General features: G+C 38.0%; 2 protein-coding genes across 3 annotated transcripts in view; one reads left to right on the top strand and one right to left on the bottom strand.

Annotated features, from left to right (window-relative positions):
* The window catches only part of LOC129455190 (uncharacterized), a 31,521-nt gene extending 17,905 nt beyond the window's left edge, over positions 1–13,616 (top strand). Inside the window, exons 2-3 of one of the 2 annotated variants that reach the window (XM_073858064.1) lie at positions 2,659–3,106; positions 10,276–13,616. In XM_073858064.1, coding sequence (XP_073714165.1) covers positions 2,659–3,106; positions 10,276–12,182 — 2,355 coding nt within the window. In that variant the 3' untranslated portion in view covers positions 12,183–13,616. Of the gene's footprint in view, positions 1–2,658; positions 3,107–10,101 lie in introns of both variants that reach the window. The other variant, XM_073858063.1, reaches the window with a different exon arrangement.
* LOC141351392 (E3 SUMO-protein ligase ZBED1-like) lies at positions 6,215–8,813 on the bottom strand. Its single transcript, XM_073858080.1, has 2 exons — positions 7,751–8,813; positions 6,215–6,687 (listed from the first exon to the last, which is right to left on the bottom strand). Exons 1-2 carry the CDS (start codon positions 8,586–8,588, stop codon positions 6,215–6,217), a joined length of 1,311 nt encoding a protein of 436 aa, XP_073714181.1. The 5' UTR covers positions 8,589–8,813.
* Positions 13,617–14,924: the final 1,308 nt, after the last annotated feature.

The raw sequence follows: 14,924 nt of genomic DNA, 5'->3' as shown, positions 1-14,924 counted from the left end.
ATTTTTCTGTCTCACTCTATTTGCAAGGAAAATAAAGAAAAACGTTAGACTTAAAATCATTTTTCTATTCTGTATTTCTTTATTATTTGTTTCAGTTGTGTGCTTGCGTGTCAGCGAGCAAAGTGCCCTTTTTATTCTTTGAGCACCTGCCCCTCCAATGGTCTCTGCACGGCCCTGGTCTGGTGTGTTATTTGAACAAACCATAATAAACATATTAGACTGCTCCATGTATTGAGTATTGTTTATGAAAATATTATTACATGGCTTCTTACCCGGGGTGGGGACATGAGCTTATGAAATTATTTGCTTACTTTTTAAGTATTTGCTTTTTCATTTAAAACATAGCAAAAGTACGCGCAAACACATTATGAGCTATTATAAACATAAACAAAGCAGATTATGTTGTATATATTCTGTACTGTAAACACATTTTTGTAATAATATAGTAGCAGAATAAATAAATCAGCATATTTTTATCAGCGTAATATTAGTTGTTTTTAAACAATTATTATATTTATTGATTACTGGTAGTTTCTATGAAAGGTTTTACTGGATGGATTTGTAAATACAGATCATGAGTGCATGTGCGCCACATACACATTCAGCTCTTGTACATGGGGTTAAAACAAATGTTTTGTAGAGGTTAACTGCGTTTGTATTAGCTATTATGGCAACCCCTAACTGCACAAATTATGTCAAGTCTTCTTGAATTTCATCATAGATATGTACACTAGATGTCGCCTTGGCTACAGCAGTTCATTGGACCGAATGCGTCAAATAGAGCCACCATCTTGAAACAGGGGAGCCCCACATCAGCGTCAACGGAAATAAAATCACCATAAATCGTCATAAATGCGATTTTCTTGGTTTTCTTTTGGTTCGTTTCAACAGTCATACATTTATTAAGCATTAAGTCAAGAAAAAAATTAAAGTTTTAATATTATGAAAATCTACTTTTTCTAACTATAATGCATAGTGCTAGCAGGCCTAACATCCATACGCAGCACAAAAGTCTGGCATCGTCCATGAATTCGAAAAACAGGCGGAGATAGCAGCTTTACCTAGATACTTCCTATGACAAGACCCCTGTTCCGAGATGGCGGAGGTTTTGACGCATGCTTAGAACTCCAAGGCGACATCTAGTGTATATATCTATGGGATTTCATAATAAACATTCAGTCAAAACGGTGTGTGCACCTCTACCTTGTAGCGCAGTATCATCACCACTACTGAGAGTCCTGACTACTCCCCCTCTCGCGCAAACCTCCGTCAATATTACTGCGCCATATAATCAGTGTTGGGAACGTTACTTTAAAAAAGTAATTAGTTATAGTTACTAATTACTTCTCACAAATAGTAACTGAGTTAGTAACTGCGTTACATTATTATAAAAGTAATTAATTACCAGGAAAAGTAATTACTGCGTTACTTTAAAAAAAAAATTCCTTTGAGCTTGTTGTACTTGCCATTGCCCTGTCGCTGGTGTTTTCGGAGTGATTGATGCGCGATGACCGGGCTGCATGTCTGCTTTGAGATGGGGCACAGTCAGCAGCAGGACCACTGCTTGTTGAGAAGAGAAAACAACGCTTATTTTCAAGTCAGTCTACAAAAGTCTCCAACCACGCCAAAAAAGATAGCTAGATTTGTCCTATAAAGTCGCTAAAGTGATAGAAAGTTGCTAAATTTAGCGACAAAGTGACCTAGTTGCTCAGACTTTTTAACACTGCTGCTCGCTCCTCTGACTCGGACTGCGCGTGTGGGAGGGCCTTTTTGTGAACTCTGCCTCTGGTTGGCTTCCGATGGAAATTAAGCCAATCATCATCCGTTATGTTTATCACAACACACACAAGAGAAAAACAGTGTTTGGCTGAGAGAGTGAGCATACGCGGCTGAAAATCACTACAGTGAGATCAATTTTAGTAACGCGCAACATTTTAATGTCAGTAACGATAACGGCGTTATAACGGGGGAAACAGTCATTTATTTGATTACTCGTTACTGAAAATATAACGCAATTACTAACGCCAATTACTTATAACGCCGTTATTCCCATCACTGCATATAATATAGTTTTCATTTTTATTAACTTAACAGTCTTTAAATAGGGAAAACATGGAATAAATGGGGCTAGGCTAAATGCTAACAAATGCACATGCTGTACAAAGATTAAGTGTATGCATTTAAAAAAGATACGTCTGTATTAATTAGGGATGCACAATAATTTGCATCTGATTGTCATTGTACATTTAGTGAAGCCAGTTTCGTGATTAGAAGTAAATCACCATCACCTGTTTTCAGATGGAGAGGCATTTACTACACAAAACCGTAGTTCACTGACAATCGGGGCAATTTTGCATTAATTAAATGCAAATATCGCCTCCGATATTTATGCGATAAGGACCAGCTTGTCAATGAACTACAGCTGCTCCACCTGAATAGCAGGTGATGGCGATTTACTACTAATCAAGTAACCAGCCTTACTGAAGAGATTCACATGATATTGCATGCAAATTATCGCGCATCCCTAGTATTCATTTGTCTAAGGTGAGGTAAGAAGAACATGGTAAAATATTGAGAAAGGGTGGTGTTTTTCTTTTAAACGTCATTTACATTAAATAATTTATAATCTTACACTGAGTGTGTGTGTTGTGTTGTCAGGATGTGGATTGTTGTGAATCTTCAGTGTATGTGACTGATGGATGTCTGGATTCAGTGTGGATGAGCAGAGATCAGAGCCGCACACCACAGCCACTGCTGGACTCTAAACTCTCTGAAGAGAAATCCAGACACACACAGGACTCAGAGCTCAGTCTCACTTTACTCTCTTATACTGAGTCAAAGCCCACAGACGCTCAGGACACTGTGTGTGACAGTAATCAGGGCTTACAGGATGAGGAATCTACTGATCAAACCTCCACAGAGTCTCTGGATTCTGTCTGTAACGCTGGAGAACAGCAGCAGATCCTGCAGACCACACTGAAGATGTGTTCAGTCAAACTGATCGACTGCAGGAACCTGATGATGAAGATTAAAACAGAACCCACAAAAGAGGAAGATCACACCGATAAAGATGAAGACAATCATGCAGATGATTTAATTTCACCAGGTATGTCTCCTTAATTATTGTTGTATTTATATATTAATAATTTATACTTTTTTAAGTGTCATGTCAGACTGTTTTATTAAATGCGTTTTTTTGTCAAAAACTCACAACAAAAGACCTAAAAAAAGGACTTAAATCTGAAAGGATTAGGATATCTTTAATACCTATTATACCCCAGGGCCGTAGCTAGAGTATTCGGGGCCTCCTAAAAAAAATTGACGTAGGCCCCCACCACCCTCTCTTTATAAAATTTATTGTACAATATGTGTGCCCACATGTAATCTAATAGGAGTTTTTTTTTTCAATATTTTATTATGTTTTTCCCTCAACTTCGACGAATTAAGGGCCATTTACATTATAAATATAACATCAGGGCTCCAGACTAACTTTTTTCATTAGGAGCACACTGGCCCCCAACTGAAAATTTTAGGGGCGCAACCAGAAAATTTAGGGGCACATACAGTAAATCAACATGCTAACCAAATATTCACATTTCTACTAAGTAATACACTGTATTACTAATACATACTTTGATGATAGGTGCAGAAAGTACAATGTGCTGTTTTTAATTCAGTGTCACATGACAAAAAAAAGTCAGATTTACTGGTCGCACATGTGCGACTGGATGTAAAATTCAGTGGCACACTCTTGAATTTTGGTGGCAAAATGCCACCATTTGGTGGCAGTCTGGAGCCCTGAACATTAACGATAACTATATTAGCTTCCACATTATAACGATAACTTTATGCTAATTCCCTCACGCGCGGGGCACTCGCACAAATACTTGCCTTTAATGACATTAACTTTTATTTGATATTTCTTGTAATAAAAACTGTTGCAATTGTTAACATGTAACTGAATATGTAAATACGCTGTTCTTGTTGCTTTTACAACGCGGGTACCCAGCAGCTGTCCTCAACACGCTGCGTTTTGTGTAAGTCTAAACAGTGAATTTAGTTTGTGTAATCTAAGTTAATATCTTACCTTTTGGCGTAGTCAGTGTGGTAGGAAAAAAGCATTACGTAGTTAATTTCAAAGCAACTCCGCTTTTGATATTGCACCTTGATTATAATGTAAATACGTGAACACATGAATGCTGCATCTGGATACAGGGAAATACTGTATATTCAAGTGAATCGCCATCATTTAGAAAGAACATTGCATTTATGTATGAATCAAGATGGTGATTCTTTTTTCGATTAATCATGCAGCCCTTACTGTCAACTCTTTCCCCCCAGCGGGAGTATGTAATGTTACAGATCAACTGATCAATATTTAGGGTTGGGAACCAGTTCCGTTTTTTAAAAGGAACCGGAACCGCACACAATTCGTAAGTTTCGGTTCTAAAAGCGGTTCTGATGCGATGCACGTGCAAAGCGCTTCATGTCTTACCTCATGAATATTAATTACGTTGAGCCACTGTTTATAGTCACTTGCGCAACCAAATTAACGCAGCTTACCACAGAAAACACTCGCGCTGCTGAGTTAAGCTTTGTATACTTCGTGTTTAAACATGTCTAAAAGTCAAAAGTGTGGATTCTAGGGCTGTTGACAGTACAGTGCGACCCGCGATGCTGTGCATTTCACAAACTATGATAAATATAAAGTACAGTCTCATCCAGCGAGATGTCTTGAAGTTCGCGTGAAAGCGAACGGACATAAGACTCAAGAGTAAGTGCGCTATAATCTGATATCAGTGATGGCTTGGGGGCGGAACAATGAGGTAAGATATTCTCTCTTGGTCAAGGTTGCGAAAAAGTATCAATCTGTACTACCAGTATAGCAACATGCATTTTCAGCACTGTGCAGACATTATAACCTAGGGCTGGGCGATTTGGCCTAAAAATAAAATCTCCGATTTTATTTTTTTTAATTCGACTTCCGATTTTTTCCGATTCCCCCCCCACTTATTAAGAAAAGCAATAAGTACAAACAGCAGACAACTTAAAGCAAATTTTGCTTTTATTTAATCAAAAGCAAGACAAATGTAACCCCCATTTTTGAGATGAATAATAAATAAATAAACACCCTCTTGGAATCAAAGTCCCAGCTGTGTTTTAAGTCACACTTTGTAGTCTAGAGACTAAAAGGAGACAAACATTAACCTTGAGAGTAGCACCATTTTCGAAAGCATTAAAAATACATTAAAATCTGAGTAAAACTAGACAGTGAATTTTTTTGCCCAAACAATGCAACAACATACAGGGATACATGGCATGAACATGCACTGCATTTACCCTTTAGCAGAATAAAATATTTCAAACCAAAAACAGAAAAAATACTCTGTCTATAATTGCACTTTGCATAGAATTTTAAATAACAACATAAAGAGGCAACACCTCTGTCTTGGGTAAAATACTAATGTAAACAAAAATTTAGCAGAGTATAAAATGTGCAAAATAAACAATACATCAACTCCAACTGAAATTGATAAAGTGCAAACCTTGCTTTAAAAAAATAAACCGTGCCATTTGTGTCCCTGAATGTATGAACAGAAAAGAAAAGTCACATTTTGGTTGAGGTGCAGAACATGAGATATGTGCTTAAGTTGCTGTCAATAACATTTAAACATTTTTGGCAAGAAAAATCAGCCTGTCCACTGCCTCTGGCTTGAGGCAAGCTCTGCTGCATGTGACAACTCCTCCACCCACACTGAAAAGCCTCTCAGATGGGGCACTTGTTGCAGGGATACTGAGGTATTTCTTGGCCAGGTGACTGAGCCTTGAGAAGTTGGATTTGTTGCTCTTCCACCACTGCAGTGGATCAGTGTCAGGGTCTGCGTCTGGCAAGAGCAGATAGGTTGCCAGTTCAGTCTCTATTTTAGCTTCTTCCGACTGGTCAGAGGTTGGCACAACAACACTCTTCTTGAAGAAGGTTGCTAAGGTCTTTTTCCTTTTGGGGTCTGGTTGAGGCCTTGCCTCTTCCTGGTCCACCTGCCCAACTGGATCAGGCTGTGGTGTGCTTTTGTCAGTGGGAAAAGACAGAAGTTCACTGACAGCTCTTCTTTTGACTTTCTCCACCTTGTCCGGGTCGATGTAGGATGTCCGGAACCTTGGATCCATCAGAGAGGCCATGTCCAAGAGCTCATCCTTGACAGGATCACTGTATTTGTCAACAAGGTATCCCAGTATGTTCCTTTTTTATTGTTTTGGTAAGCTCTGTGTCATTGTCCTCAGGCTGCAAAAGACTGGTTTTGAACAGATGGATGACAGGCTTGATGTATGAGACACTGACATACATTTCCCCTGATAAGGCATCCGTAAAGTCTTGGAGTGCTTTAACCGCCTTGTTTACTGACTCCAAAACCTCTATGTCTTGCCAAGAGGGCACAAGATGGCGGCTTTTAACATCAGACCCCAGGACACGGACTATAGCCTTCTCCTGTTCCAGGAATCGCTCTATCATCTTTTGGCGGGAGCCCCATCTGGTTGGGGATTCTGTTGTTAGCTGATGAGAGGGAAGGCCAAGCTCTGACTGAGCTACACCCAGCTCTCTTCTTTTCTTCCAGCTATAGGAAAAAGCAGCGACTATCTTTTTGCAAACTCCAATGGCACGATCTATGCGGGGATCCTTAACACCATTCTCTGTATGATAAAGAATAAACAGTGGAAATGAATTATACACGAGTGAAAGGAGCAAGATAACTCACTAGAAAATGTCTTGTTGTGATGTCCTGTTTTAGAATAGGAATGCTAATACAAGATGGCCTTCATTTTTATAGAATATAGTGGTCGAAGACACCATCTGAAGATAAACTTAGGTGTTTAAGGTTAGAATAAGCCCTTAAACGGGCAGACTGGAGTGATGAAATCATCTGGAAATGTATTAATAATTAATTTAGAATAGAAAATAATTAAAGATGTCCAGTGTTCTGTCGAAGTCTGTTTCCTCTGTGTTTTTATAGCGTTTTCATCACGTTACGTTTATAATTTATTTAGAAAGATTAAAGATTTGAATGGGTTAAACTGAAAAAGCAATTATATCACCATTTATTAAATATTTAATAATTTTTCAGTTTTCTATTATTTATTTTTACCTTATATCTTAGCCTATGTCTTCTTCCTAAAATTATTATGTTTACATACTTAATAAATATATAAATAACACACACACACACACACGATGTGAAGTGTTATTAAAATATATTAAAACAGGCCTACGCCTATTTGTATGTAAACATAATGGTTTTAGAACAAACACGTAGGCTACAAATATAAGGAAGAAATAATAGAAAACAGAAAATCATGATATATTTAATAAATGGTATTATATAGAATACATGATACTAGTATTGCTTTTATATGCACTTTAGCGATTCATACAGTAAAACTAATTGATTTACAAATAAAGAACGATACATATATATATACACTACTCGCCAAAAGTTTTGGGACACTCACTCTTTCTTTATTTATATTTTTTCCATATTAAAGAATAATAATAAACTTGTCCAAACTAAGGCATAAAACAAATGTAACTGTGAGAATCATGTTGGTAACTAAAAGCATACAAAATAAATCAAAACTGTTATATTTTATTATCTGAAGTGCAGTCACCCTTTGTCATCTAGCTTGACTGCGATTTGGATGAGGATAATATGTGCTCTGTCAAAATTGAATATTTTATTTTACTTATTGTTAGACTTACCAATAGCGTTGTGTAGTTTGTGTCCAAAGCACTGGAGGTTTGGCCATCCGTTCACTCTCAGGGCTTTAATCATATTGGTGCCGCTGTCAGTTGTCATGCAGCATAGACGATTCTCAGACAGGTTCCAGCAGTCGAGAGCGTCTCTCAGTCCCTTGGCAACAAGTTCACCGGTGTGGTCCTCGGGAAAGTATGACGTTTGGAGGGAAATACTTCGCAAATCCCAATCATTGTTAATAAAATGTACGGTTAAACTCATGTAAGGTTGCATAGTCCGACTGGACCACATGTCGGTTGTTGCTGAATAAAAGGACAGCTCCTCCAGTTCTCTGCTGACTTTCGCTCGTGTGATGTTGTACAGCTGGGGCAAGGCGACTTCACTGAAGTACTTGCGACTGGGTAGCTCGTATCTGGGGTCTAAGGTTTTAATCAAATTAATAAACCCCGTCTTCTCTACGGTATATATGGGTACCATGTCTTTGGCTATGTACAAAGCGACCGCTTCAGTGATTGTTCTCCACCGTGCCCCTTTCCTCTCATATGCGGTGCCTTTTGAAAAGGATTCCGCTACAGTTAGCTGTTTTTTAGCAGTTTGTCGGTCGCTGGGGTTTTGTTCGTCACGGAGAGACTGGCATTTTTCATATTCGGCGGGATGTCTCTGTTTCAGGTGTTGGAATAGGTTTGTGGTGCTGCTGCCTTTGACTGCGATGGGCTTTAGGCAAATGTTGCAGCGCGGAGTCTCTTGCTCCACGTCTGTCGCAGCAAACCCATACCAGTTCCAAACAACAGATGATTTTATTCCTTTCTTTGGAACAAACTTCCCACTCTCGCCGGTAGACATGTTGTCGCTTGCTGTTGCCGTTTCGTGTGTTTGTGCTATGAGGCTATGATGATGATGTTGTCGCTTGCTGATGCTGTTTCACGTGTGCTATGATGTTGTTGATGTTGCTATAATAACGCTACGGAAGCCCCGGGCAGCCAAAAATGCGCCATTACAAAAAATCGAATTACTTATTTTTTAAATCGCCCACAACAAAAAATTCGAATTAATTCATTAAATTGATTTTTCGCCCAGGCCTATTATAACCCCAAAAAGGTTCCTCACTTGAACTGTGTGTTGTTTCACGGATGAAAGTGATAAAATAAACATGCACATAGGTGCCGATCCCGTGGTCGCTCCGGGGCTCGAGCAGCACTCACCAAAATGGCCATGCACATTATGCTCAATTGCCTCATTTCGCATCTATAACCACGCATAAAACATGATCGCGCCGCTTTCCTCCAAAGCACGTGGACGCTCCAAAGCGTCTGTCGTTGGTAAGTAACCTAAGCATTGCTTGACAATGTGACGAGCAGCCTCCGGCGGAAAAGAAGTCGGCACATATGAACACGCATGTTTGTAAAGAATCGTATCTAATCCTTGTTTACATTTTTATATTTCAAAATATATGCATTCATTATAGGCTATATAAGCCTATATGCATCAATGCACGCATTCACATACAAAAATTATTACTTGTACAGCAGCCTTTTCAGGATATATGACAAAACACTTGCTCCAGCATATGAATATTAAATCACAGGGCTCCAGACTAACTTTTTTAACTAGGAGCACAGTGGCCCCCAACTGAAAATTTAGGGGCACACACCGTAAATCAACATGCTAACCAAATATTCACATTTCTTCTAATTTCCAGTGTATTACTAATAAATACTTGATGATAGATGCAGAAAATACAATGTGCTGTTTCAAATTCAGTGTCACATTTTATTGTGCACTTTTGGAAAATAAGGTCAAATTTACTGGTTGCACATGTGCGACTGGATGTAAAATTCAGTGGCACACTCTAAAATTTTAGGGGCAAAATGCCACCATTTGGGGGCAGTCTGGAGCCCTGAATCATGTTTGAGAATTGCTGCTGCTAATAGTTCACTTCAACAGGTACAATCTTACGAGGACTACAACAGGAATAAATGATATAGGCCTAGTGACTGAAAAAGTGAAAATATGAATCACTTTACATTTAAAATATTTTATTAGTGATTAATAAACACACATTGAATTGTTTAAGTATTGTGCATTATTTTTTATTACATGGAACCGGAATCAGAACCGGAATCGTTAGGCAGAACTGGAACCGGAAAATTTCTAACGATTCCCAACCCTTTCGATAATGAATTTCAATATTGTTTTTTTAAATAGATTTTATCAATTAGTTGTTGCAGCCCTAGTTGCATTGTAAAATACTGCACTTTTACACACAGGAAGGATAATGCGTTTCTTTACCCTGGAGCTGGGTGGGGGTAGAATATTAATCCTCTCAGCTGTTTTAATTGTATCATGTTTCTTTTAGATGTGAAGAGTGAATCATGTTCCGAGGGAGAAACATCCTCAACATCAGAAGAGCGACTGACAGCACAAACTCTTTCCTGCATCACCTGTGGAAAGACATTCAGCTCACAGAGACATTTAGATAGACATGAGAGAAAACACACAGAACAGAAACTCAGCTTTACTACCTTACAAGAGAAGAAACTTCATCATTCAAAAGATCACGAAGAGAAGAAGGAGCAGCAGCAGTTTCACTGTGAGCAGTGTGGGATGATTTTTGACTTCTTATCTCAGCTGGAAGATCACATGAAGTTACACAATGGTGAATCGCCTTTCTGCTGCACTGAATGTGGAAATTACTTCAGCACCAAACAAAGTCTTGATGCTCATCAGAGAATTCACACAGGAGAAAAACCATACGAGTGTCCTCACTGTGAGATGAGATTCAGAGAAAAAAGCTGTCTGAAGAAACATGTGTTTATACACACCAATGAGAGACCGTATCAGTGCAGTAAATGTGACAAAGCCTTTAGGGATTCAGCTTCATTAAAATCACACCAGAATATTCACTTTAAAGAGAAACGCTATCAATGTTCACACTGTGATAAACGTTTCTGTTATGAATCTAAACGTATATGCCACGAAATAATTCACACTGGAGAGAAACCTCATCGCTGTAGTGTCTGTGGGAAGAGTTTTAGGCGACGTGATCATTTAGTGAATCACCAGAGTATTCATACAGGTGAAAAACCTTACAAATGCTCTCAGTGTGGGAAATCGTTTACTCGTTTACCTAGCTTAAAAGCCCATCAGAGAATTCACACCGGAGAGAAACCTTACGTCTGCTCACAGTGTGGAAGGAGCTTGAGTGATCTTAGATCTTTAAAAGCCCATGAGAGAATTCACACTGGAGAGAAACCTTATCACTGTAGTGTTTGTGGGAAGTGTTTTAATCGACATGACAATTTAGTGAGTCACCAGAGAATTCATACAGGTGAAAAACCTTACAAATGCTCTCAGTGTGAGAAATCGTTTACTCATTTCCCTAACTTAAAAGCCCATCAGAGAATTCACACTGGAGAGAAACCTCATCACTGTAGTGTCTGTGGGAAGAGTTTTGTGCAGCGTGAACATTTAGTAATGCACCAGAGAACTCATACAGGTGAAAAACCTTACAAATGTTCACACTGTGACAAGTCATTTGCTCATTTAACTCACTTAAAAGCCCATCAGAGAATTCACACTGGAGAGAAACCTCATCACTGTAGTGTCTGTGGGAGGAGTTTTAGGTGGCTTGAAAATTTAGTAGTGCACCAGAGAACTCATACAGGTGAAAAACCTTACAAATGTTCACACTGTGACAAGTCATTTGCTCATTCAGGTGCCTTCAAAGCCCATGAAAGATTTCATACTGGAGAGAAACCTTACGTCTGCTCACAGTGTGGAAGGAGCTTCACTGTTCTTAGTTCTTTAAAAGCCCATGAGATAATTCACACTGGAGAGAAACCTCATCGCTGTAGTGTTTGTGGGAAGTGTTTTAATCGACATAACAATTTAGTGAGTCACCAGAGAATTCATACAGGTGAAAAACCTTACAAATGCTCTCAGTGTGAGAAATCGTTTACTCATTTAACTAACTTAAAAGCCCATCAGATAATTCACACCGGAGAGAAACCTTACATCTGCTCACAGTGTGGAAGGAGCTTCACTGATCTTAGAACTTTAAAAGCCCATGAGAGAATTCACACTGGAGAGAAACCTTATTACTGTAGTGTTTGTGGGAAGTGTTTTAATCGATATGACCATTTAGTAAATCACCAGAGAATTCATACAGGTGAAAAACCTTACAAATGCTCTCAGTGTGAGAAATCGTTTACTCATTTAACTAGCTTAAAAGCCCATCAGAGTGTTCATACAGGAGAGAAACCTCATCACTGTATTGTCTGTGGGAAGTGTTTTAATCGATATGAAAATTTAGTAAGGCACCAGAGAACTCATACAGGTGAAAAACCTTACAAATGTTCACATTGTGACAAGACGTTTGCTCATTCCGTTTCCTTAAAAGCCCATGAGAGAATTCACACTGGAGAGAAACTGAAATGAGTCTTCTATGGTCTCCATTTCAAGGTTTTTATTAACATAATGAGAATGTTGTGAAACTGCACTGTCTGTGTTTAGTATAATAACACCTTCTAGATCTGCTGCTATCAAGGCCGTAGCCAGGATTTTTCAAATACCGAGGACAACCCCTACATTTTTTATGCCCATATGCCCTTCTCGACTCAAGTTGCCCTTCCGAGGTGGAAAAAAATAAATTTACTTTTACTTTTTAAAATAAACTTTCACTTCGTTACACTATGCGGTGTTCCTTCGTTACTGTTTTTGTGTATTTTATTTTTAAATTGCCGTCTCGTGTTTCTGGGCCATTCGCGACTCGTTTGAGTCGATTCCTTAAAAAGTATTGCAAATAACTGAGTCTTTTCAGTCATTCTTTGCAAAGCAAATGGGCCAAACGTTTTGAATTTGTTCGCGAATCAGTTTGAATGAATTCAAAAACTGAATCATCTGATGAGGTTTTACTCGTAGCCTATGTAGATTGAAACACGCTGAAAAGGATGACGTGGATATGAATTTACTAATCTTTTAACTAAAAGCAAAACTTCACACATGTAACCACCATTATATTCGCGTGACCTGTTCGTCGTCAGTCACAAATGCGCGCAATCTCCAGAAACACTGTAGCACAGATTGAAGAAAGTCCAAGATGATTGACGTCTGATTCGCTGTATACTGTACTGTATGATGTAAGTGATTGTCACAAAACACAAGTGACATGACAAGAAAATATGAGTTTTGTATAAAATCAGTTTGTATCATGTGTGTAAACTGTCGAGACCATCATAGGAGATTACTTGATATTTCAGCTATAAGCTAAATCAACATTGAGACTAGAGTTAATTTTATAGAAATGCTTGTCTATTCTGTGTTTGTATTCTTTGATTTGTACCGTTTGTGTTAGATCCTCACGTGCAGAATGTTTTTATTATTGTGTTTTTTTATCTTTAATCATTTATTTACATAATCATCATGATCATTAGTTATTATCCATTTAATTATTGTATTTGATTATTTAATATTATTTTATCATTATCAATTTAATTATTATCAATTTTATTATTACATTATTGTTTATTAATTCATTTATTCATTATTGTTCTTTATTCATTATTCATTCATTATTATATTTCTGTATTTTATTATATCACTCATTAATTCATTGTATTTCTATATTTTATATGTCTCTTGGTGGTTCAGTTTCACATTTGGGAAGTTTCAGCTGTTCTGTCTGTGTGTAAACAAGATAGATAAAGAGAATGTTTATGAAAGCCCAAGGTCTAAGGGATGTTACAGCTGAGCAATTTTGGTTATAACAAGTGCATGCTGTATTCCTGGGGTAGACGAGGTTTGAACATTGAGGCATATGCAACTGAAACTATTGTCCATCAATAAAACTCTGTTCTATTTTATCATCTAAAACCTCCGTCTCACGACTCTGTTTACTACTCTGTTTATGCTCTCCTCTAGCAACGATTGATAAGCCTTATATCTGACAAATACTTTAACAAAGTAAACTTATATTTTCTGACGTGATCTGGTGTCCGGGGCTGGATCGTTTTTATTTGTCTGTGGTGTGGAGACCAGATCTAACAGTTTTGGCGTAGTCGGCAGGATAGAATAACAAGTTTTGTTGTCTCTATCCGAACGAGGAGTCGGGATTTTTTATCTCGCACATCCAGATGGAAATGTTTCCAGACCACTGGCTTCTGACTCCAAGCCGCGAGTGACGATGGGGATTAACCTCGGCTGGTCCGGTGTCCTCTCTCCTGACTCATCCACTTAAGCAAAAGCAAAAGTGAGTGTGTTCTGTTCTGACATTTTTGAAAATTCAGTACGTACTGTGTTGGTAGCTTGTCTACTGGTCAGATTATATTACTTTGATAATGAAGCAGTCAGTTAATAGTTAAAAATCAATAAAGCTAGATGATATAGTTGAAAAGCTAAAACAACAGCTGAAAGAGTGCTTTAAGATCAAACAAGCAGAAAAAGAAAAATTCAGTTGCTAATATAACATCAAATATAATATAACATCAAAAGTGTTGGGCGGTCTTTAGGTTTCCAAGATAAAGGTAAAAATAAAGACATATTAAAGAGTAAAGACGTATCTAAAGAGTTAAGAAACGTGTAAAATTCAAAAAATGAAAACCCGAGAATCGAAGCGTATCCCTTGGATTTTTGTCACTTTGTCTAAATGTAGAAATTGAAAAGTGAAAATGTAAAATCAAGACAAACATAACAGATAAAGATTCAAGAAGTTATGGAGGGAATGCTGAAGGGGTTATAAGATAGATAGTCAAAAGTTAAAGCTCAGTTTGAAAATAAACAAAAATCTAAAATGGCTTATGTTTAAGTTCAGTGGCGGCTGGTGCTAAAAAATTTGTGGGGGGCGCAAACACACTCAAAATCAAACTTTTACTGTAATGCAGTACTCTTAATAGCCATTTATCAGGTGATGAGCATAGATATCATATAGAAGACTAGATGCCCTATTGGCCGCTGGGGACTGAGAAATACGGCGGCCATCTTAAACCGGTCGTACTCCTAGTTTCGTTGCATGGCAGCAGATAAGATGCCAGAGCACTGTGGAGCATTTTCCTTTTCTAATCGGCAGACCATCGCAAATAGATCACACAGGATTATTTTCACAAGTACTTTTTAACATTGCGGTACTATTGGTTGTATTTTGTGAGAATATTACCAGAAAATTGAGAAAGAGCCAGGATTATT

Source organism: Misgurnus anguillicaudatus, chromosome 20, assembly GCF_027580225.2.
Source record: "Misgurnus anguillicaudatus chromosome 20, ASM2758022v2, whole genome shotgun sequence".
NCBI classification, from domain to species: domain Eukaryota; kingdom Metazoa; phylum Chordata; class Actinopteri; order Cypriniformes; family Cobitidae; genus Misgurnus; species Misgurnus anguillicaudatus.
This window is presented reverse-complemented; position numbering and strand designations above follow the sequence as displayed.

Excerpts from the sequence above, each read along its gene's own strand:
- LOC141351392 (XM_073858080.1), bottom strand. The coding sequence starts at position 8,588 with ATGTCTACCGGCGAGAGTGGGAAGTTTGTTCCAAAGAAAGGAATAAAA. Across the intron at positions 6,688-7,750 it reads CAAACTACACAACGCTATTG|AGAATGGTGTTAAGGATCCC; the intron begins GTAAGTCTAACA and ends TTTATCATACAG.